Raw genomic sequence first — 24,865 nt, 5'->3', positions numbered from 1 at the left:
GGTCCTTGGAGAATAGTACCAGCATCACCTGGGAACCGATAAGGAAAGGAGTCTCCACCCCATCCAGCTACCCACTCAGAAACCTGGGGGTGGGGCCCGGCATCCTGGGGTTTGACAAGCCCTCCAGGTGATTCCAGACTCGCTCATATTTGAGAGCCACGGATCTCGGCCCTGGTGCATATTAGAATCACCTGGGGAAGCTGTTTACCCGCCAATACCTGAGCCCAGCCCAAGATTCCAATTTAATTGATCTTGGGTGTGCTCAGACTTCAGCATGTTCTCAGAGCTCTTCAGGTGCTTTTTTTCGGGGGGGGGGGCGGTTTTTTTGCCGTACGCGGGCCTCTCATCGCTGTGGCCTCTCCCCCTGCGGAGCACAGGCTCCGGACGCGCAGGCCCAGCGGCCATGCCCCACAGGCCCAGCCGCTCCACGGCATATGGGATCTTCCCAGACTGGGGCACGAACCCGTGTACCCTGCATCGGCAGGCGGACCCTCAACCACTGCGCCACCAGGGAAGCCCTTCAGGTGCTTTTAATGTGCAGCCAGGGCTGAGGAGCCTGATCCCGATGGCAGACAGGCTCCAGGTGGCCCTTTTATTCCTCTTGGATTCCTGTGCCTTCCCAGCCACTGTGTTTTCATCACTACTGTGAACACGGTACTGTTATCAAACACACTGATTTTATTTTATTAAGAAATATTTCATGCATACAAAGCGGTGTAGAGATTAACATAACAAACAACCATGTACCCACCATTAGCTCTGTCATATCTTATCATCTGGCCATTGTTATGGGCTGTGTCGCCCCCCAAATTCCTGTGTTGAAGTCCTAACCCCCAGGACCTCAGAATGTGACTGTATGAGGCAATAGGGCCTTTAAAGAGGTCCTACAGTTAAAATGAGGCCATTAGGGTGGGCCCTAATCCACAGTGACTGGCATCCTTGTAAGAAGTGAAGATTAGGGCATAGACATGTACAGAGGGAAGGCAACCATCTACAAGCCAAGGAGAGAGACCTCAGACGGAACCAACCCTGCCAACACCCTGACCTTGGACTTCCAGCCTCTAGAACTGTGAGAAAATAAATTTCTGTTGTTCAAGCCACCCAGTCTATGGTACTTTGTTATGTCAGCCGTGGGAAACAAATACATTCATATTTGCTCAGATTCTCTGAAAAAAACCCAAAAAACATAACAGATAGAACTGGAGCTCCCTCTATTCCATCCCCTGTTCCTCTCCTTCCTGCTCCAGGGGTAACTTATGTCCTAACTTTAGTCTTTACCTTTCTTACCAGGAGCCAGAACCATATTGTGAATGAGGATTCTGGAGCCAGAACAACTGGGTGGGGAATGTTGGTTCTGCCACCTTCTAGCTGTGTGACTTTGACCCAGTAATCACCCTCTCTGGGGCCAAATGGTCCTTGTCTGCAAACTGCAGATATGAATAGTATCACCTCTGCATGTTGTTTGGAGGGTTAAATGAACTACTGTTTACAAAACACCTAGGATAGAGTTTGGCACGTTAAGAGTGACATACACATGCTTGTTAAATATATTTACACTTTTACTACGTAAACATATGTATGCAGCTATAAAATATGCATAAAATATTGTTCACACGTTTTCAAACTTACATAAAAGGTCTCCTGGTACATATCCCTCTGTAATTTGGGTTTTCTGTCTGAGTTCCAGTGACACTTTCTGCAATGGCTCCATGTGGATTAAAGGATCTCTTTTCATCCCATTAAGGGCTGTAGGCTCAGTGTGTCTATACTGGTCTGTCTACTCTCACTGCCTCACCTGGAGAGCTGCCTCCCTCGTGCTGGCCTCTTTTCACCCACGCACAGGACATTCCCCGCCTCCCCAGGGATGTCCCCTGGGTCCCCCCCTTCAGCTCTCCCTGAGGCCCTGGCTGCCTCTGGGCCAGCCCTCATGCTTTCCTGCTCTGGTTTCATTTTCCACGGGCCTGGGTTTTAGAAGCTCAGCACTTCTTACATTTCAAAGAATCTCCACAGCCATGGTCTCCTGGGATGTCCCTTAACAGCCCCGTGATGAAGATAAGGCAGTACTCTTCCCTTCCCTTTGCACACAAGGAAACTGAGTCACAGAAAAGTTGAGTGACTTGCAGAAGGTCACACAACGAGTTAGAGACATAGGTCTCAGCCCAGCTCTCCAGACTCCCAATCCCGTGTTCTTTAACAATTTTTGGTTATGAAAATAATTGTACTTTATGCTTGTCATTTGGAGTTTTATTAGTGTTCCCATTTTGCAGAAGAGAAAACTAAGTTTTCCAAAAGCATGGTCCCAGAGCCACCTGCATCAGGATCCCTTGGGGGGTACTTGTTAAAAATACAGATTCCCAGGCTTCGCCCCCTCCCACATTGTCTTGCTCAGTAGGTCTGGGTGGGCCCAGGAACCTGCATTTAATGGCCGTTGCCAAGTGGTTCCCAGGCACACTCAAGTTTGAGGAACACGGGGGTCTAGAATAAGCCTTGCCCTTTCTTTCACCCAACGTTCACTGTGGCAGGCAGCTTCCGAGGACCTGGGCAGGGTCACCGGCAGCTGCCAGCTCTGAAGTGGGCACATCAACTGTGAAGGCCAGAGTAGTGGAGGCCAAAGGCTGGGGAAGCTGAGCAAGATGCCCAGACCCAGCGTGGGGGCAGAGGGGGCGCCTGCAACACGCCTACCGACGTGGGCACCCAGCCCGGATCCGGCCCTGGGGGCAGGAGAGCTGGGCACCTGGAGCTGCTCCAGACAGCAACCCCCATCACGATCGCTAGCGGTGTGCTGCTGGGGCCCAGTGGCTCCAGTCCATTGGCTGTGCCTCGGCTGGGTGTCCATAGGAAATACTCACAGAGTGTTTACTACATGCCATGCACCCAACCAAGTGCTTGACATACGTGATCTCACTTAGCGGTGGGCACTACTGTCATCTCCATTTTTCAGATGAAGAATCTGAGGCCCAGGAATCTAAATGACTGGCCCAAGGCCACACAGTATGCAAACGGCTGCCCGCATCCATTCTCTTCACCACAATTCAATACGCCTTCAAGTCATTATGTTTTATGTTTCTGTGTACGTGGCAGAGTGCCTGGGACTGTCAGGGCTAAATAAGTGAGCTGAATGAACGAATATGAATGAATGAAAGAAAATGAATGAATGAATGAAACGAATGTTACAGTCCCCTGGTGTCAACTGACTCTGGCATAACCCCTCAAGCTGTACTTAAAGAAAAAGGCAAGAATTCTCAAAATAAGCTTATATAGTCATTTCTCTCTTTCTTCTTGAAGTTGACTGGGCTGGAAAGAATGCACACGTGTGCACACGCACACAGTTAGTTGAGGGTTCTAGCTGGATGATTCTGGCTTTTGAGAATCTGACTTGATTTGCTTGAATAGTGAAAGGTGTTAGGACAGGATCCGGCACTCACTCCTGAAATTCTCTAAGCCTCAGGTTACCCGTCAGGAAAATGGGGATGATCACGGTCCAGCCCACAGGGCCACGGTGAGGATTCAATGAGATTAACACAGCTGAGGTGCTTAGTGGTGCACAGGGCACACGAGGAGCTGACTGAGGATGTTAGTGGTTGTTGCTTTTTCATTATCGCTATTTGGAGGGAGAAGAGTGCTGGTAAAAATCACATTCATGAAAAGGAAAAGCCCCTGAAGCGTTCTAAGAAAGATGATCTGTAGCAATAGTTGTGGTTACATATACAAATGAAGAAGGGGAGGTGGCGAATGGCACAGATAATCCTCGAAAGGTGAATGCCACACGCATTCGTTCCATTTACATTTGTCTTTGACACACATCTTTTCAACATATTGTCATTGCTTTTCGTGCCCGTTTATAAGTTGATTAAGCCACCATCCAACGGTTCCTTGAGCACCAGCTTTGTTGGATGCTAGAAGGGTGGCTGTAAAATTGGCTAATAAACAGACCTTGCAATACATGGGGCTTTGGAGTTTACAGAGGGATTTTACACCCACTCTCTTAACCCTCAAATCCTGTCCCTCAAGGTGAGCAGGTACTGCTACTGTCATCTGACAGAAAAGGAAACGGCAGCCTGAGAGTCAAAGTGATGGGCCCAATACCATCTATTTATACCAGGCGCTGGACTTGAACCTGGTCTCCGGACCCCATGCCCGTGCTCAGCCCCGTTACAAGAACCCACTCTAGAATTCAAATGAACCCTTGGATACCTAGGAACCGAGTCACTGGGTAACCCCATTAATATGAATCGTAGGGATCACCCATAGGAACAGGTTTTACCCATAAAAACAGGTTGGGAGGACTAGCTGAGGTAGGGTAACAGGACTGGAATTATTCTCCATCCTTAACTGAAAAAAAAGGGAAAAATACTGTTTCAGACACAGGACAATAGGCAGTAAGGACAGTGATTCCTGAGAAAAGATAAAGAGGGTTGTGCCTCCAGCCTCTGTGCCTCACTTGGGAATCCTTTTTATCCTTCAAAGCCCAGCCCCACTGTCACCAGCTCCACGAGTATGCCCTGAATGTCCCTGTTGGAAGTATACTCTGTTCTGCCCTGAAATCCTATGGCGATGCGTTTCTGCCTCGTGCTAGGGCTGCCTAAGGACCTGATAGTCAGGAGGCTCCGACCTTCCGTCATCTGCACCCCAACTCCAAACACAATGGTCTTCACAGGATGGTGTTCACGAAACTTTTCTGAAAAGAAGAACAAATGATTTTTCCTGTGCCATTTATCCTTAAAAGGAAAAAAAAAAAAGGCGTTTAAAAGAGTGAATTTATAATAGCCAAGACATGGAAGCAACCTAAATGTCCATCAACGGATGAATGGATAAAGATGTGGTACGTATATACAATGGAATATTACTCAGCCATAAAAAGAATGAAATAATGCCATTTGCAGCAACATGGATGGATCTAGAGATTATCATACTGAGTGAAGTCATACAGAGAAAGACAAATACCATATGATATCACATATGTGGAATCTAAAACATGGGACAAATGAACTTATTTACAAAACAGAAAGAGCCTCACAGACTTAGAAAACAAACTTATGGCTACTGAAGGGGAAAAAGGGGAGAGGGATAAACTAGGAGTTTGGGATTAACAGATATACACTAATATATATAAAACAGATAAACAACAAGGTCCTACTATACAGCACAGGGAATTATATTCAATATCTTGTAATAACCTATAATGGAAAAGAACCTGAAAAAGAACATATATGTGTGTGTGTGTGTGTGTGTGTGTGTGTGTGTGTGTATAACTGAATCACTTTGCTGCACACCTGAAACTAGCACAACGTTGTAAATCAACTATATGTCAATTTAAAAAATTAATTAAAAATAAAAGAGTACAGATATAATCATCACAGTCTCCCTTGATATTTTTGTTTTACAGTTTAAAAAAGTGAAACTTTGGATATGCCACCTGATGGGTACCAGGAGGAACTGTTTTTTTTTTTTTTTCCTGCAATAGTTGTTGCTAACTGTTTGTGGCAAGAACAGGGATAGAACAGATATTATCATCAGAGAAATACAGCTCCGAAAAGTCACATTCTTGGCACACTGAAGATATTTCGGGAGGACAAGAAAGAGTAAAATGATTCTTTCCAAAATTAACAGTTGGGAAAATGACACTGTTTTAACCTGAATTCCCTCTTCTTTCAGTGAAATAGAATTGTAAACCTAAAACCTTTTTTTTTTTGGATTGACAAAAGTTCATTTTAAACCTTGTTGTGGGAAAAAGAGAAGGTTCTAAATTACCCTGGGATTACCAAGCGACACTCGTCACTCTCAGATTATCTTGTTTCATATTCTCCAGGACACTTATTATCAGGTATTAGTTATTCCACTTATTTATTTTCTGTTTCCTCCCACTGAATGGAAGCTTCAGGAAAATGGGAATCTTGTCTATTCTTTTCCCTGTGGTATCCTGAGCACAGAGCAGGGCCCAGCACCCAGCGGGTGCTCTGTAAGTATTTCCTGGAAGAACACAGAAGACATTCCCCAGCCCCAGGGCTGCTGGCATTTGCACGCGAGCTTGGACAGCTGTGCTTTATGGGAGAATCCTGTGTACTTTCTCACCAACTGCTGGCTGAAAAGGCCAGAGCGGGAGGGACCACAAGAGGCAAAAATGAATAAACAGACCCAAGATGAGGTTGAGCATCGTGTGGACAAGGGCAGGGAGGATGCCATCCTGACTACAGCTCAGGCCCAGGAAAGAAAAGCAACTTGGTTTTTCATTTCTTTAAAGTTATGAAAGAGTTTCAGCTCCGTGATAGAAAAAGCACCTGTCTGTTCCCAAGGCTCTTCTCTCCGGAAAGCCCTTTCCTCGCCCCCAGGTCCCAACCGTGAACATCACAACCTTCCTTCCAGGTCCACCTTCTCCACGTACTCGGTCGTGTCTTGACATTTTGCCATGTTTGCATCAGATCTTCCCCTTCCTTCTTTGCTTCTTTCCTGTTCTTTGGGAGGGGGCGATGGGGGAGCGGAAGCCCTATGCCAGCATCCATGCCTGTGGCTCCCCCGCTGCCCCCTCCCTGAGACAACCACTACCTTGAGTTTGGGGTTAATCATCCCCATATATCCATAAGCAACACGTAGAATTTTGTAGATTTTTTTTTTAACTTCATATAAATGGTTTCATTTCGTATGAACACTTCCGGCAACTTTCTCTTCTACTCCACACTGTTTATTCATGTTGCTACATGTAGCCCATGTCTACTCATTCCGTGATTCACAGCACTCGTTACTACCACGTGAAAAACTGTGGAGTCTTTGTGTCTCTCCCACTTTCTCTTCCCTACCTCTCCCCAAGTTGAGTGGGAGCCCCATGAGAGCCAGGATCATTTTTTAGGTATAAGAACTGTACCTGGTACATACCTGAAAAATTTGGCTAATTCATTCCAAGAATTAATCAACATCGGGTAGTATTCCGCTGGATAAACTTAACACGGTTGCTTTGTTCATTTTTCTGGGGACGACATCTGCATTACTCCAATACTTTGCTCTTTTAAACAGTGCTTTTGCACGGATCTTCTTTTCCATGTCCCCTTGTGCACATGTAGGAAAGAATCTCTTTGTACCCGGGGTGGAGTAGCTGAGTAGTAGGTAGATACGTGTAACTTTGAATTTATTAAATATTACTACCCACTTTCCAAAGAGGTTATGCTACAATCTGTCACCCGCAGCTTACTATATATAATAATAGATTAAAAAAATATATATCACAATATAAGGAAGTGCCAAGTATAGTTCTGACCTCAGAACTATGGTACTCAAATCCTTCCAGACTTTTTCCACGTATAAACCATGCATGTAATGGAGATCTTTCTCTTTTGACATGTGGAGAATTTCCAATTTCTTCTTTGTGACAGCCATTAGCATTCCATTGTCAGGAAGCACTTTACCTTTGTAAATCAGTCCCCTGTTGGTGGTGGTTAGATTGTACCCTGAAACACCATATATTAAGTATGTTTGCATGTTTTTTGTGGCTACATATTCTTTTATTGGGTGGATGTGCCATAATTAATCAGCCGTGTGAATTTTTTAAATAACAGCATAGTATAAATCTTTTATTTTTCTTAGGAAAAATTCTCAAGAGTTGGAATTTTGGCCAGTGTATTAATATTTTGGGGGGGCCTCTTATGTACTGCCAAAAGGATTGTGATAATTTAGACTGCCCCCATCTTGGAAGCTGCGTTATTGAAGTACCGAGGACATATGCTTTGCTGACTTGACTCTGAGTGTCCACATCGGCGCGTGTGGTGTTGATTATCCTGTGTCCCTGGGGTCTGGCACATAGTAGGTGCACGAGAGATGCCTGCTGAAAGACAGGGGTCTCTCGGAGGAGGATGGAGTGTGAGTCTAGGAAGATGGGTCCTGCTGCTGCTTCTGCCACTCCGTTGAGAACAGGGTGGAGCTCACGGATCATCAGCATGGAGTCACAGAGGTTTAAAGGAAGCAAAAGCCACCTGGGTGTCACCTAACCCAGACTCTCTACTCTCCAGCGCTGTGACTTTGGGAGACTTGTTTGAGCTCTTTGTGATAGACAGAATAAAGCAGCCCGCCCCCGCTGCCCCGGCCATGTCCTTACCCCTGGGACTTGTGACCATATGACCTTCCATGGCAAAAGGGACTTTGTGGGTGTGATTAAGGATTTTGAGATGGGGAGACTCTCCTGGATTGCCTGAGTTGGTCCGATATCACAATTCATTCTAAAGGGTGGTGAGAGGGTCAAAATCAGAAAAAGGAGATGTGATGGCGTAACCATGGGCCGACCTATGCAATCCCTGTCTTCCGGGCGATGAAACTAAAGCGTAGAGGGGAAAAGGCTCGCCCGAGCTTTTTCTGTTGGCTGGAGCCAGGCAAGGACAGGCCCCCCCCCTCAATTCAGCAGCCCTGGGGGTGGTGAGCCCGGTGGGCGGGTCCCAGTGCTTCTCCTGCCCCTGCTGCCCGCAGAGCTGCCCCTTGCACACCTTCTCGCCTCCTGATTGGATGCAGGTACAGGCAGGGTGTTGTTTTTGGCTGCGTTGGGTCTTCGTTGCTGCACGCAGGCTTCCTCTAGCTGCAGCGAGTGGGGGCAACTCTTCGTTGCGGTGCACGGGCTTCTCATTGCAGTGGCTTCTCTTGTTGCGGAGCACGGGCTCTAGGCGTGTGGGCTTCAGTAGTTGTGGCTCGTGGGCTCTAGAGCGCAGGCTCAGTAGTTGTGGCGCACGGGCTTAGTGGCTCCGGCATGTGGAATCTTCCTGGACCAGGGCTCGAACCCATGTTTCCTGCATTGGCAGGCAGATTGTCAACCACTGTGCCACCAGGGAAGCCCCACAAGCAGGGTTTTATTTGTGATAGTCCAACTGGACTCCATTTCGACAGCAGACAGATGAGCTGTGTTTGAATACCCTCTACCAGGCCAGAGGAAAGACACCACTTCCTGTAATTCTGACGTCTTTCTTCTCTCAGGATAACGTTGGTGGATTGGGGTCGGGGTTTTAGTGGCCCCCTTACTTAAAGCTGTTGTTTGAGGACCCCCTATGGGCTCTTGGCTGCAGGGAGCTGAAAGGCAGGCAGAGACGGTACCTATTAGCAGCTTTATGTCTGGTCGGTGGCCTGAGCCCTAGAATAGGCTGGAGGAGACCACGGGTGCTTGTGATGGAGCAGGGCCCCGGCCAGGGTTGGAAGGGGCTGAGGACGGTGAGACAGGATGAAGCTGGAGGGGCCAGGCCAGCACCCAACAAAGCGCTTCTTTTGGCTTCAAGATCCACACGTTGCTTCGGTTTAAAAAAAAAAAAAATGTTGAACCATGTGAATGTTATTTTTCGAAGGACAGTCCGTGACGACCCACATCAGAGCGCCCAGGCATATTTGCTACACGCACAAAACCCCGGGTCCCACCTGCTCGGCCTGACCCGCTGACTCAGAATCAGGGAGGTCAGGGTGCGGGGTTTGCATTTTTAACACTCAAGTCTGAGACCCACAGCTTAAGTAGAGATAAAGACAGACGGACGCAGAGATAGATGGAGCTTAATGGGCGGGTTTGCCTCAGGAAGGGGAGCAGCGGGTTCCTGCTCTGGGCTTGGCTCCCCAAGGACGTCCCGACCCCACGGGCACCCCGGGCGCAGGGCGCGGGGAGCTGGGTGTGTCGGAGCCGCAAGAATCCTGCCTGGCAGGGAGGGTTCTCTAAGCAGAGGTGATGCGTTACCGTGAAATCAGCACTTCCCAGCCTGACTCATGGAAGGGAGTGACTTTACTGTTAAGAGCCAGAGGGGCAGAGATGAGGCACTTCTAGAGTTTCATTTCTGTTTTGAAACTCACAGCTCGACCTTGGGTGGTGTGTCCGTGATCCCTGAGTATACCTGTCTGTTAAAGGAAGTCTGGCTTTGGAACCACCAGATCTGCTCCCCCGGGGATCTGAGACCCTGCCCCTTGCCCTCAGCCCCTCTGCAGGCCGACCTCACGGGCTGCGGGCTTCGTCAGAGCAGCCAGGCCCCGGGCTCCAGGGGCACAAATGCCCAGCTGGGCTCTGCTGCAGGGGCTGGGGTGGTGGCTACCGCGGGGGAGACTGAGAAACCCCTGATGGGGTCAAAAGGCTACTTCCTCTTGAAAGGAGAGCGAAACCACACTTTCTTTTGGTTTCAATTATTGCTAAAGTTCTTACTGGCCCCAGAAGCTGAGAAACATTTGTTGGTCTCCGATTTAATAATAATAAAAGCAAAAGTAGTAATATTTAGCCCTTTCGCCCTCCCCACTGCACTAAGAGGTAGCAGGTTCAGGCATCTAAAGGCAGCTTTGAGCAATCAGGAAGGCTCAGGGGATGGAGGGTGGAGGCAGCCCGGCGGGGCTCTTTGGCATAAACAGCAGGGTGGGAGAGGGGATTACCCCCGACAGAGCCCTAACAGACGCCAGACCAGATGTAGGTCTTACATTATAGTAAAAAAATTTATCAAAGTAAAGTGTGCACAGAGTTAACCATTATACAGGAGGGCCTGCTCCAAAATGTTCCAAGTTGTTCTCTGTCCATCTCCATTTGTGAGGGCAGCGGTAGTACCCACATTTCATGGACAAGAAAATTTAGGGGACTTTTCTGGCGGCACAGTGGTTAAGAATCCGCCTGCCAATGCAGGGGACATGGGTTCGAGTCCTGGTCCCGGAAGATCCCACATGCCGCAGAGCAACTAAGCCCGTACGCCACAATTACTGAGCCTGCGCTCTAGAGCCTGCGAGCCACAACTACTGAGCCCACGTGCCACAACTACTGAAGCCCGCGCGCCTAGAGCCCTGCTTCGCAACAAGAGAAGCCCGCGCACCACAGGAAGAGTAGCCCCCGCTCGCCGCAGCTAGAGAAAGCCTGCACGCAGCAACGAAGACCCAACGCAGCCAAAAATAAATAAATTTATTTTTTAAAAAAAGAAAATTTAGGGTTCAGAGGGGCCAGCTAACTTGCCCACATTCACTCAGCTATGGGGCGGGGGGCATGCAGCATCAAACCCAGGGCCAGAGAATCCACTGCCTACATCTATGCTTGCAGAGGCCCCAGAGACGCTTAATTTAGCCTGAACAGTGGTATTACTGGAGAAGAACCCAAGTTCATCTCACATATTTAGGTGATTTGCCTGGCTTTTGAAGGCTTTGGAGTTTGTGATTCCTGAACGTTCCATCTTCTTGAGGACAAGATCCATGTTCAAAAGGGTAGAAGGGAAAGATAACACACAGAATGAGAGAAAATGTTTGCAAATCTCACATCTGATAAGAGACTTTATCTAGAATATATCAAGAATTCCTACAACTCAATAACAAAAAGACACATAGGCAAAGGTTCTAAATGGCCATTTCCCCAAAGAAGATGTACACATGGCCAGTCAGCACATGAAAATATGCTCAACGTCACGTCATCAAGGAAACGCAAATCAAAACCACAGTGAGATACCACTCCACACCCACTTGGGTGGCCGTAATAAAAAAGAGAGATCATAACAAGTGTTGTCAAGGATGTGGAGCAACTGGAGCCCTCGTACACTGCTGGGGGGATGCAAAATGGTGCAGCTGCTTTGGAAAATAGTCTGGCAGTTCCTCAGGCGGTTACACAGAGTTACCCTCTGACCCAGCAATTCAACTTCTAGGTATACGCACAAGAGAAACGAAAACACCCGTCCCCGCAAAAACTTACCCACGAACGTTCATAGCAGCATTATTCATAATAGTCAAAATAGTGGGAACAACCCAACTGCTCAGCAGTGGATAAACAAAATGAAGGATATCCATACAGTGGAACATTACTTGGCAATAAAAAGAAATACTGATACATGCTGCAACATGGATAAACCTTGAAAACGTTATGCTGAGTAGGAGAAGCCAGTCACAGAGGACCATCTAGGATTCCATTTATATGAAATTTCCAAAAAAGACAAATCTCTGTAGAGACAGGAAATAAATTAGTGGTTGTCAGGGGTTGGAGGAAAATGGGAGTGATTGCTAAAGGGTATAAGGTTTCATTCGGGGGTGAGGAAAATGTTCTAAAATTGATTGTGATGATGGTTGTACAATTCTAAAAACAAACCACTGAAATGTATACTTGATGAGTGAATTGTATGGTATATGCATTATATTGCAATAAGGCTGTTATAAGATTTTTTTAAAAAGAGTATAGGGAGGAGGGGGGGTAGGTGATGGGTGTTGCTCACATGGGGCCAAGCAGGTAGCTAGGTCAGAAGGGGCTTATCCTCATTAGCCCTAATTTCACCTCTGCGTTTTAGCAGACTTTACTTTTTAAAACACTTTTGTTAAAGTATAACCAGTGGTCTGCTGGAGCTGGCTCAGTCCCACTTGCAAGAACGGATTGTAACGGATCGTATACCTCTTTTCCCAACTTGGCATTCAGCGACATCATATTGGTAGCTTGGAATCAGCCGCGGTAGAAATATTTACACCATGGGAATTGGCAAATGCTACAAATAAGGGCCTTAAAAAAATATTTTTTTTTTTGAGAGCTGGTTACACATTTATCAGCATTGTACTGAGGATAACATACACACAGAAAAGTGCACATATCAGAAGCAAACAGCTCGAGGAATTTTCACAAACTGAACCAAACCTGTGTAACTAGCACCCAGAAGAAGAAAGAATAGCATCTGTATCCCAAAGTCCCTCCCCCAGCCTCCCTTCCAAGTTCCCCTTCGGGTAACCGTGATTGTGACTTGTAACCACATATATGACCTATTTTTGTACATTATGTAGAATCAAAGGTGAATTCTCCTGAGTGTGGCTTCTTGCCTCAATCAACATCATTTGTGACATTCACCCCTATTGTGTGTGGTTGGTTCATTCTCATTGCTGTACACATTGTGTGAAGATGCCCCTATTTACATAACCGTTCCACTGGGACGGACATTTGGGTAGTTTACAGGTTTTTACTGTTATCAACAGTCCTGCTATGGACACTCTAGCATGTTTTTCTGCCCAGCACATGCACGATTTCTGCCCGGGAGCCTTGGGTCACGGGGCATGTGCATATGTCCAGCTGTTGTAGGCATTCAGCCGATTTCACTTTGACTCTGCTCCTATTCTCGGCCTACCCAGACTCCCTTCCCTTCCCCGCGCCGTGTGAGCTGCTCATCACCCGCACCCCCTACTTGGGCACAGACCAGACTCAGCTTTGGCTTTAGGCTGGAGAGCGGACCCCGGCCACCGGCACTGGTCTGGAAGGGAAAGCAGGACAGCCTGGGTGCACTCGCGGCTCATCAGCTCTAGAGCTTTCTTATGGTGGCAGAGCCGTAAAAGGGGACCCAGATAGGGAAGCAGTCGACTGCTCTCCGGAGGTGGAGCAGGCCAGGGGAGCCCTGGTGTCTGGGTTTTCTAAGTGGTTCCAGCTGAGCAGGAACTAAGCTTGCGCATTCAGACAACGTATTCTTGTGCGTCTTTGTTCTGCAGCTTAATGCACCATAGAAAGAGGCCCATTGTCAGGCCTCCTGTTTACTGGGTGAGAGTCAGCAGTATGCAGTGGGCAGAGCAAACCTGGACCAGAGGCTCCCTCTGACCCTTGGTTGGGGAGGACGTTCCCGCCACCGAACATGACCCCCGTTTTCAACAGCAGGCGTTCTTTTACTTATTTTGCCAGGAGGTTTCATGTGCTCACTCGCGCAAGGAATACTTGGAGGTCAGCAACTGCACGTCAAGCACTGAGGAGATCTGTGTGATTTCTCACTGGTATCTGGGGAAGGTGAGGTTTACAGTTCTTGTTGGGAGACTGAGAGGGACCCGTGCCCGCTGGCGGTACCTGGGGACCACCTGCGGATACCGGTAAAATGCAGATCCCTGGGCCCCTCCTGAGACTCCAGGTTCAGGGCCGAGGAATCTGATTTTAATGCCGAGGACCCCAGGTCACGCTGGCCCAAATCTCAAAACCTGGCCCTGCTGGATTCTCAGGCCAGCATGCAGGTGACACGTGTGCCATCTCTCGTCCTCAGAACTGCTTGGACCTATAAAGTGAAGTTTAAATCCTGTCCGAAGATGTGTGAAGCCGAACAGGGCTTCTCCCCTGGTGGTTTTGAAGAAGGTCAACGTTTTGGCCTTCTGAGCCTCTGACTAGGGTTTGCTGTGTGGTAAGATTTTTGCAAAACAGCTGTGTTTACCTGAGCTCTAATTCCTGTTTTCAGGAGTTTAAGGGTTTCAATGCCTGCACACGGGGCTGTGGTGCTGACGGACAGACACACTCACTCAACCACCGCTTTCTTCTCAGTCACAGGCTGCATGTACCGGGACACCGGATGCCAGCCCAACCTCTGCAGAGCAGCTGTCCAAGAACTACTCACCCGGGGCAGCTTCTGCAAAGGCCGTCACTTCTCTGGACTGCAAACTTCGTTGCACTTCCTGGTTTACACTTCCCTGGGGCTGACCTGCCCTGCAAGGCTGGAGTGGGCCGGCTCGGACTCAGTCAGTAGCAGCAGAGGCAACACAAGGTCATGGTTGGGAGCTACACGGGCCCTGACCTCTGGGTTCGAGTCCGGCCCCTGCCCCTCACAATCGATTTGACTTTTGGCAAGTCACATCTTCACCTAAGCATCAGTCTCCTAAACTGTAAAACGGGTTAAGATAATCGTTCGGCTTCACAGTGTGGCTGGGACGAGCGCGGTCGTGCTGATATGGCACTGGGCCCGGGGTCGTGGCCGCGATGCAGGTTAGCAGTTCCCATGCGGGAGAGGCCCCCAGGAAGAAGGAGTGCACGACTGCTGGGGAGGGGTTCCTGCCTGTGCCTTCACCACTGGTCCCTGCTCCGGCTGCTGCAGGTACGTCACACACTGTCCCACTGGCCTTTGCGCAAGCTCTCTGCCTTCACCTGCTCAGTCGTGCAGGCCCCCAGGATGGGCACAGACCCCCTTCCTCCAGGAAGCCCACCGGCTTCAAATTACCTACATACTGCAGATTCCGGGAAATGAAAGATTTCCATTTGGGATGGATGAGAACACATGGGGGGCAAAGAGAGTAGGTTGAATTGCCCCATAATTGTCAACACTCCTACCCCACCCCTGCCGCACATACACCCACATTCTGGGAGGAGGAAGACTTAAAAAAAATATGGCGGGGGGCACAGGGTCAGGGGAGAGGAGGGGAACGCAGGGCTGGGGCGGGAGAGGTCGGGGAGGCTGGTGCCGAGGCCACAAAACCTTGGGCCTCCACCTGCTGCCGTGACTCACTGTGACCTTGGGCAAGCCACTTCAGCCCTACGAGTGCATCTCCTCATCTGAAGATGGGCCGAAGGAGGAGGATTTCTGCCTCCTACAGGACCGACTCCACGTACAGGGAACAGCAGCCCATCTACTGTCCAGGGCTTGAAGGACCCTAGGGAGAGAGATCAGGGTGCCCTCCTGTTCCTAGCATCCCTGGGAGACGGGCCACGGGGGGCTCACAGCATACTGGAGGGGCTGCTTTCAATGGGGGGCCAGTGTGTTGACCTCAAAGAGAGGCTGCCCCAGGTTTAAAACAATACATAACCAATGCAACCATTGAAGCATTCTGCAATTAGATGGAAAGCTGGCTGCCATCCAGGTAATTACGGCTTGAAACACCCAGGTAATTATGGTCACCTCTCCCAGATACATCCCGATGGAAAGTCACAGGCTTCTGTGCCAAACCCCATTTTCCCCACAGGTTGGTCTGTAGGGTTTATCTTGCCGAGGTGTGTGAACAGGCGTCAAGATCTACCCACTTTCACGAAAGGAGACAAAAGAAATGCTGAGACCAACACTTTGGAATCTTCAACGCCGTGGTCTTGGTCAGCTTTCCACGGCTGTATTTCCCTGGCTAGAATTTCATGATGCTGACCACCTCCCAAGTGGTGGAAATTCTGAGGATGGCCTTGGAGCCAGAACTACTCACCCGGACCCCCATGGCTGCTGCGCGGTAACGGATGTTCCTAAGCCTCCTGTCAAGCTCTGTGAAGCCGGGAGGGCTTGCTGAGGGCGAGATGAGATAACGCTGCCCAGTGCCTGGACCTGGGTCTGCTCATGGTGCAGTGGCACCAGTGGTGACAGCAACATGACACAAGTGCACGCACAGCGCTTGGCCTGTGCTGGCTGCCGTCCAAGAGCTTTTAATGCATCAACATGTAATCTTCATGACTGCAGGCTGGGTGCCTGGAGGTGGGAGTGGGAATTGGGTGGGGAGGGGGAGGGAGGGAAAACCAAAACATTGAGGTCCGTGGTTCATAAGCCGAGGACAGGGAAGCACATTATTTAACCAAAGTGAGCGTTAATGTAGAAGTTGAATGACTTGTGTTACCTACACCCCCCCAAAAGCACAGCCAAGTGAAGTTTTGATTTCCTCCAATCAGAAGAGTAGTGGACAACTCACAAAATGGCCTGATGTCAGATGTTTGGGATCAACTGAGAATATGTTTATTTAAAAGCAATTTTAAATATTAAAAAAAAGTAGAAATGAACACATACAGTACTTGAAAACTGTCACATTAAATACATGTGAAATGATGAGTGTACTGATGTCTGAGCGTAACATCCAGGTGGGAATTCGGAATTTAACTCGTGGCGCTATGGGATTCCTATACAACATGTTGGAAGTTCTAGGCAATAAAAAAATAAATAGCAATTGCTGTTCAACCGGAAAATAAGACACACACTATTTGCAGAACATAGCTTTCCCCTCGGGGGGGGGGGAGAAAGAACTAATTAGCTATTTTTTCCATAGATTCCATACCTTCAAAATACTCTATATCATGTACAAAATTGCAGATAGTGGATCACTGAGTTTAAGAACAATACCAGATTCAAACTCAACCAAGGTCGCCAAAGGTACTTATACCTAGTTTTCCTATGTCCCACAGTAAGCTGGGTTAGAGAGAACTCAAATTCCTGATGGAAAACAAAAACAAAACCAGAAGAAAGAAAACAAAACCCAAAGTTTTTTTTTTTTAAGAAAAGGCATTTGTGTAAAAGTCACTCCAAAAGGGGAAAAAAATAGACGCTGACTCCATGTAATTTTAGATATCTACCTCTTGTGTTTTTTTAAAAAGCCAGTTTATTTTGAGATCAGTTGAAAATACTGTAGGCCACAAAAATGAATGGTGCTTCAATACAACTTAAGAAGTATAGATGAATGAACTGGGACACTAAATAACTTCAGACAGTGACTTCCTGGCCTGACACCCATGTGGCTTAGACACTGAGGCTGTGAACGCTGTCAGCCACATACACCAGCACGTCGGCTGGCTCCCGGTGTCTTGTTCTGTGTGGGGTTCACGTGTGCCATGACGCTGAGGAAGCAATTGCTTAAAATCATTTTCCAATAACAGCTGATACGTTGCAGGTTTGTCATGCAAGGTTTATTGATTAGGTGGCTATTCAAAGTTTTCATAGTAATCACTTAAGCAGAACTAAATTAATATTCACTGAGCACTGACTCTAGACTCTATTAAAGAAGGCTTCCCCTAAGGGTTTGGTTGGGAGTTGTGCTTCTGTGAAATGAACATTTCTTACTCATCGCCAAGATTATCTGCTTAAAAATATTAGTTTTCTGTGCTGTTGCCAACACAGCAGTTTAAGCAAACTTAACGCCAGAACGACACACGAGCCTCGGAATCAGAGAGCAGCCCCACTGACTGTGGAGCGAAACGACTGTATCCTTTCCCCAAATTCAGACTGACAAAAAGACTGAAAAACTCACGATATTCTTAATGGTCTGATGGACACAGCTGGGATGAGAAGGAAACCGAGAGGGGCAGAGACTCCCGGCAGGAAGAGCGTGTTTCACAGTGCAATTCATAGCAGCGTTCAAAAACTTGGTTATGAATTGACTTGAAGGTAACGTGTCTGTTGAACAGAGCTGGAGATCGGAAAACTTATCTATGACTGGGGCTTAGTAAAGAAAATGGAAAAAGAGAAGGATGGTTTCAGCACCTGGATTCTGCAGGGGGGATAAATGACGTGCAGAACTGACTTTTGAATTCATCATCTTCCTGAATAATCTTTTGAAAGTTTAAATTTATCAAGAACAAAACTCAGAAGAGACTTTAAAATGGACACATTGGGGGCGTTAGCACATCTGAAGGATGCTAATTCGTAACGGGATATGTAGATGCATACCCTCGAGAAAGCCAAATGACTGACTGGAAGCAAATACTGTTGCAACCTTATAATTTCTCCTTTAATGGCAATCAAGTTTAAAAAATGTACAGTTCAACTTATCCATACTATTCCTTTATAAAAGGCAGATTTCAGGTAAGCTTCTAAATGCATGCATAATGTAGAGGCTAATATTTTCTGGCAGTCCTTGGTTCCTGAAAGTTGAACTTCATCAGATGTCTTAAACTTCTGTGAAAATAGTCATGAAGGATATGTTATTTTTGCATAATGAGGTAATATCTCAGGGGCGGGTACTCATCCTCTTAAGACAGTGCAAACCCACTTGTCTAAACTTGCATGAGGCTTTGGGCACTGCAGAATGCCACCCAAGGTTTTGGGTCAGTGAATATTTTGCTCAAGGAATAACACTTATATTTAACTGAGCACTTTTCTGTAATAAATACCAAGGTCGGTTTTTGTAGCTGTAAACTGTGTACACAGATAACTACAGGCTGGTCTGTCATGGAGCCGAAAGTTTCACCTGGAAAACAGAACCCACCTCTTCGCTAATGGTGCATTTTCAGTAACACAATGGAGAATACTGTATCGTCAGGAACAGAGAGGCAACTCTATGCCCTTCAACGGCTGCTGGAGACCACTTCTATTTGCAAAGCCAGCAGTTCCTATATTCCTGTTTTTGTTTGTTGGCTTGGAAAACAGCATAGAGAGAGATGTAAGTGCTAGATGTCAAGGACGGCTTTGGCAAACCAGTAAGGCGCACCGGGTCCCAAGGCTACCCTAATACTGGCGAAGGCAGAGACCACAGGGTATTTACAACACACGCTACGTTCCCCTCCCGCGGCGGCCCCTCCGGGAGCCTCCCGTTCAGTGACAGCAGCTATATACACGGTGAGCACAGGGCCACGTGGACGCAGCAGTCTTGCATGACAGGTGCAGACAGTCTGAAGGTTCTGCTTTTTGCTAGTCAGACAGGATGTGGACAAAGGACACCGGAAAGACCCCTTTCCTCTCGGGCTGCCCTTCGATGTGCCCGATCTGCAGGGAGAAAGGAGAGGTGTCAGGCTGGAGGTGGCCGGTGGGTCAGAGCCCCCGGAGTTGGCCGTGACCCGGGCGGGACGCAGGCCCCGGTGAGACACAACACGCAAGCACCACAAGGGGGGGGGGACCACGTTCACGTGGATCGCTGCACCCACAGACAGCCCCGGGAGGTACAGTCCCGTGATCCCTCACTTTATACACAAAGGGACAGCGGCCCAGAGAGGGGGCTGACCTGCCACGGTCTCGCCCAGGCTGCAGCTTCAACAATGCGCTCAACCAGGCTGTCTGGCCACCTTTCCTGCTGGGCGACCTCAGGCAAACCGTGCTAAGCCTCCTGTCTGTAAAGCGGGGCTAAAAAGCCCCTATTTCTCAGCTTGTTGAGAGATTCCACCAACAATTATGTACATGGAAGGGCCTCTGTGTACCAAGAACCTGCTTTCTGGCTGCCGTGCGGGGGAAGGACATTGTGAAAGTTTGAGATGGACGAGGGCAAGTTTTACGGCCGTTTTGTCGTCTGCTGCCTAAACCTGTAAGCCGTGGTTACCTGACAGAAGTTCCTAATAACTTCAGTTACACCAGCATTAACTGCACTAAAGAGAAGCCTATGAGGAGAAAGAATAACGACACGCACGCTGGCTTCACATGACAGTTACGGAGAGAGATCCAGGCCCGCTCTCATTGCCCTGCGTGAAGCACCTGCCGCACAGACGGTGGCCGGCGCAGGAGCTGCGCGTCAGCCCAGGGCTGCTTCCTTCGTTTACCGGGACTGTGGCCGCGGGCGGTCACCCGGGCCACTGTCCACCAGCTTCCCTTCTGGAGAGTGGAGTGAGGTCTGGCCGACCCCCCTCACGGGGTCTTAACTGGTGTCGTGCACGTGAGTTCTTGCCCTACTTTTCAGAGGAGGAAACTGAGGCTTACTGAAAGGACATGCTTTATCCAGGGCCTCAGAGCGAGTCACCTTGGGCCTTTAGGGTCCATCTCCTTGTCAAGAGTCTAAGCTACCAGACTCCCACGTCAGAGAGAGAGGGAGAGAGTCCAGGGTTCCTCAACCTTGGCACTCCCGACATTGGGGCCACATGGTTCTCTGGAGTGGGAGCTGTTCCAGACACTGCTGGATGCTTAGCAGAAGCCTTGGCTTCTGCCCCCCAGAAGCAGGAAGAAGCCACCCTGCCCAGGTCCCGATAATCAAAATGTTTCCAGATGTTGTCACATGTGCCTGGAGGGCAAAACTGCCCCTGGCTGAACCAGTGCTGCAGTCCGAGCAAAATCCCCACGGCTGTGCCCAAGAATCTGAAGTCACCGTCTGGGCCCAAAGGAGGGGAAGCCAGAAGTACATGTGTGTGCACGCGTGCGTGTGTGTGTGTGTGTGTGGACGTGCACACGTTCCTGGGCATCAGCAGGCTCTGCTGGCTCAGCTGTGACCCACAGGTCCCTTTCTCGGCAGACAGAGCCGGGCCCCTCTGGGCTGGAGGGGCTCAGGCTGCCAAGGAAGAATTCCCACGCTGGGGTCAGGAAACGATCGACTAGGAAAGCACAGGAGGCTTCTGCCCGCTGCACCTCTGCCTGGTAGGGCCCACGGGAGGCTCCCTCTGGTCGCAACCTAGACAGCCGTGCACATGTCAGCCACCCCTGCAGCCACCGAGAACCGGGGCATCTTCAAGCGCCACGGCGGGAGGACAGGGACGCCTTTCCTTCCTGACACCTGGGCAGCAGGTTTTCACGTAAAAGGAGCTTCACATATTCTCATTCAATCTGCTAGAGTCACATGAAGCAGGGATCATGCCCCACTTGACGGAAAGAGAACTGTAGGCGGGATGAAGGATGGAACTCGGGAAGAAGGACGCACGGTGGGGAAGGGCAGGGCCTGAGCAGAGCTTGGCTGGAAAATCAGAGAATATCCAGAGCTTACAGCTTGTGGTGGGATAAGGCTAAAGCATGTGTGAAGGTGAATTCTCCTGACCTGGGCGCCCTGGTCCTCACGACTGGTACATACCCACCACTCCTGGTCTTCCTCTCCGGTGACCACGATCACCTCGCCCTCCATGAAGGTCAGCTCGTCGTCATTGTCTGCCTGGCAGTCATAGATGGTCTTCACTCGCCTCACCTTACTTTTCCCCTTCAAAAAGAAACGGGGTTTTAGCTCACAGGACAGACCGAAGGGAAAGAGACACACTGACCTTGGGCGATTGAGTTAACCTCCCTGAGCCTCAGTTTCTCCTCGGTGAAAGGGGGGAGGCTTGTGGGCAGGCGCCCCGAGCCTTGGGTGACCTCCAGACACGACAGTCCCTCTGCCCCGAGCAGCAGGGCAGAGCCCGGTGTGAGCGAGCAGGCAGCCCCGATGACTTCCATCGGACGGCAAACGTCACGGGCAGGGACCAAAATCCAGCTTCACCCAGAACTGCAAAGCGCTCTCCCCTTCCCCAACCCACGGCAGCTTGCAGAGATGACAGCAGAGTCTAAAAATGGTTTGGGGAAACATGCTGCAAAGCAGGACGTGCAGCTTCTGCACACGGAACGTGCGGCATAAACACATTTCTCAGCCCCTCGTGCAAAGCACTGAGTCAGCACACGCTGGTTAAACAGGGCAGGGCAGCCTGGGGCGGGGAGGACGCCAGGCAGTTCCCCAAAACGTTTTAGCTTTTGACCCATTTTGACTTGGGCTTTTATTTGTTGGATTTCTAGTTCTTTGCAAACAGGAAAATGGAAATAGGGAAATGACCTTCTAGAGGATGTTTCTGGTGCCCAGCTTATTAAACAATTAGGAAGAAAAAAAGCAAGCTGTGTCTCTAAAAGTTTCGGGTCAAGTGCTTTTCCTCTCTGTCTGCTGGTTTCTCCCTCGGTCAGTCACCCTGACGACCCGCTGGCATCTGCAGCCCTCTCCCTGGGCTGTGCTGGAGCTGGTGGGGTCTGAGAAGCCAGCCGAGCTGTGGCCAGTAGAGATCTTAAGTCTTCTCAGCTCTGACTCCGTGAGCAAGCTGTGTGTGGCCACTTACGACAGGGAGGGTTACATGAGATGAACAGTAAAGCGCGCAGCAGCACAAACTGGAATCATGCGCACGTCAGGGCCATGCGTGGCGCTCGGGCGCCTCGGGAGCCTGCCCTGGAGAACAGCAAGCACCCACTGCTGAACGCATGTATGGGCTCCCACCCAGGGGAGGACGGATTTTACTCGTCTCACTTTTCCTTTAGTACCGAAGTGACACTTTTATTGCAACGTTGTTTTTTAATAGTAAGATGTGAGTAGAGGCTTTTAGTCCCCCACTAACTGTGCTCCTTAACCGGGGTGCTCGTGACCATGGGCAGGACAGACAGCACACGTGCATCTTCCCAGAGCTCTGTTTTTCCAAAAAAACATTTTGGGGCGGGCAGCGGGGGTGAAAAGCATGTTTACATTAAAGTAAAATGGCTATAACAGAGTAGAAAGCATTTCAGGACAATGGTGGAATGGGAGACTTCAAACCAAATTCTGTGTTGGTGCAAGTCTTTTGGGGCTCTGCGCCCAATTCCTCCAGGAAGATGCCGTGAGAAGCAGAGGAGCGGGGTGCTCAGAACCCTGAGAGGGAGACCGCTTTCCTGTGACCTTGGGAAAGGAAAGGTCTCCTCCTCAAGGATCTGAGGCAAGAGTGACCACTTGCTGAGTGTTACTGGGCACAGCTCATCTGTCACTGCATTTCATCACCCATGAGCTCAGGCACTGTCCTAGCTCTAGTCATGCACATATAAGGAAACCTAGGCTCAGGGCACGTAATTAAGTGGCCAAGCCCCCGTGGTCACAGGGAACGCAGGTCCTGAGGTCTGTCTGCGGGGTCCACAGCCTGGTCCCGACCCCCAGGCTCCACGCCCCCTCGATGCCCGAGCTGGGCCGGCCGGGTGCCCACCCACCGTGTTGATCTTCCTGGGCAGCGGCACGGGCGTCTCCGGCAGGGTGGGCGTGAGGTCGTTGGAGTCCTCGGACGCCTGCTTCGGGATATTCGGGGAGAGATCGGCCGGGTGTGACTTGGGGGCGAGCTCTGGGGGCAGCTGGGCCTTGGGAGAGGCGTCTGCCGCCTGGGGTTTCGCCAGCAAGTCTCCCAGCTGCGGCTTGGGCGGCAGGTCCTTCACCTGTGGCTTGGGAGGCAAGTCTGCGAGCTGCGGCTTGGGGGGCAGGTCTCCCGGCTTAGGTGGCAAGTCTCCGATTGGGGGTTTGGGAGCCAGTTCCGTGGGCTTCGGGGGCAGGTCTCCGGGTGGCGGCTTCTGCGGTAACTCTGCTAACTGTGATGACTTCTGAAAGAGTTCGGGCGGGACGTTGGCTTTGTCGAGGGAGAGATGATGGCTGGTCTCTGTTTTCCTTAGTGCCACTGTGGGAAACAACACAGAGAGGGGGGTCACTGGACGGGAACGTGAGGGGATCAGCATTGCCCTCCTCTGTCACGGTTACAGGGAGGAGAACCAACCCCGAGGGAGTGCTCTGCATGCAGAGGCACGGATGGCCTGCTTTGAAGTCGGAAGCCTGGGAGGCATCCACCTTACAATGCGTGATTTCATGCTTTAGTTTATGAACAGGACATCCAAAGTAATCCAGAATAATAATAATAAAAAAACCCCACAACTATAAACATAATACAGATTACAGAAAACTGAGAAGTATAGAGCTAAAGGAAAAGTTTTCCATAAGCCTCCTGCCTAAATGTAGCCATTTAAAATACTTTGATGTAATTTCCTCCTGGACTTTTCTATGTATTCTTCATAGATAAAACACTTATCTGCTCATTTATCTGCTTTAAACTATATACTGTTTTAGCAAGAACATTTCCCGTGTTAATAAAAATTCTTTTTTAGTAGCATATATATAGCTAAAGTATTTATTTATGTATCTGGCTGCGCCGGTTCTTAGTTGCAGCACACGGGATCTTTAGTCGTGGCATGTGGGATCTAGTGCCCTGATCAGGGATGGAACCCGGGTCCCCTGCACTGGAAGTGCAGAGTATTATCCACTGGACCCCCAGGGAAGTCCAGTGAGCATTCTTAATGTTGCAGTCTATTCCGTTCTACAGCAGTATCATAATGTACAATATTATTAATTCCCCACGTTTTATATGATTCATGCACTATGTAAGAGGGAAAAGGTTCCTCCCTCACCACGCCCACGCACCCCACCCCCTGAGGTAACCTTTGTTCATTTGAGTGGCGCACATACATGGGTGTATGAATTATCTTTTAACACCCATAAATCGCATTACAATACATACACTGTTCGCAACTTTGTTTTCTTCCCATTTAATATGTTTGGGAGAATTTCTAAGTCAGTTCCTCTTTCTTCTCTTTAATGGCTGCGCGGTACTCCATGGCTTGGAAATTCTGACGTCTGTTGAAACCTTTGCACAGCTCTATCCAGTGGAACTTAGGACACTAAGGACACATCTTCAGATCAGGCTTCACCACTCACTTACGAGCTGTGTGACTGTGAGCAAATTACACGACCTCTCTGTGCCTCACCTTCCTCATCATGAGTTGACATACGTACAGAATTTGCCAACAGCACCTGGGGGGTTCTAGGTATATCAGAATATCATCATTACTGCTAGACAAGGGTCCTTGAGGCCAGGATTCACCGAGCACATAGTATGTGCTCAACGAGGACACAGCTGACTAAGGCACACTGAGTGAGTCAAACTAGCCAAACTTTATTCTAGAAAAATACAAAATTCAGAAAGATATTCTCAAAATTTTATGTTTTAAAAAAGAAAGACAAACCCCAGTATTGTAAACTGTCA

At 49.2% G+C, this 24,865-nt stretch overlaps 1 protein-coding gene across 4 annotated transcripts in view; it reads right to left on the bottom strand.

The window, feature by feature from the left end:
- Positions 1–16,350: 16,350 nt before the first annotated feature.
- The window catches only part of ASAP1 (ArfGAP with SH3 domain, ankyrin repeat and PH domain 1), a 350,408-nt gene continuing 341,893 nt past the window's right edge, over positions 16,351–24,865 (bottom strand). For 3 of the 4 annotated variants that reach the window (XM_079901274.1, XM_079901277.1, XM_079901275.1), the window contains 3 exons: positions 22,995–23,449; positions 21,106–21,228; positions 16,351–19,109 (listed from right to left, as the gene is read on the bottom strand). In XM_079901274.1, the coding sequence (XP_079757400.1) occupies positions 19,035–19,109; positions 21,106–21,228; positions 22,995–23,449 (653 nt within the window). In that variant the 3' untranslated portion in view covers positions 16,351–19,034. The remainder of the gene's footprint in view (positions 19,110–21,105; positions 21,229–22,994; positions 23,450–24,865) is intronic. The other variant, XM_079901276.1, reaches the window with a different exon arrangement.

The sequence above is a fragment of the Stenella coeruleoalba genome, assembly GCF_951394435.1.
Source record: "Stenella coeruleoalba genome assembly, chromosome: 17".
In the NCBI taxonomy this organism is placed as follows: domain Eukaryota; kingdom Metazoa; phylum Chordata; class Mammalia; order Artiodactyla; family Delphinidae; genus Stenella; species Stenella coeruleoalba.
Note: the sequence above shows the minus strand (reverse complement) of the source record. Positions and strands in the feature narration are given on the sequence as shown.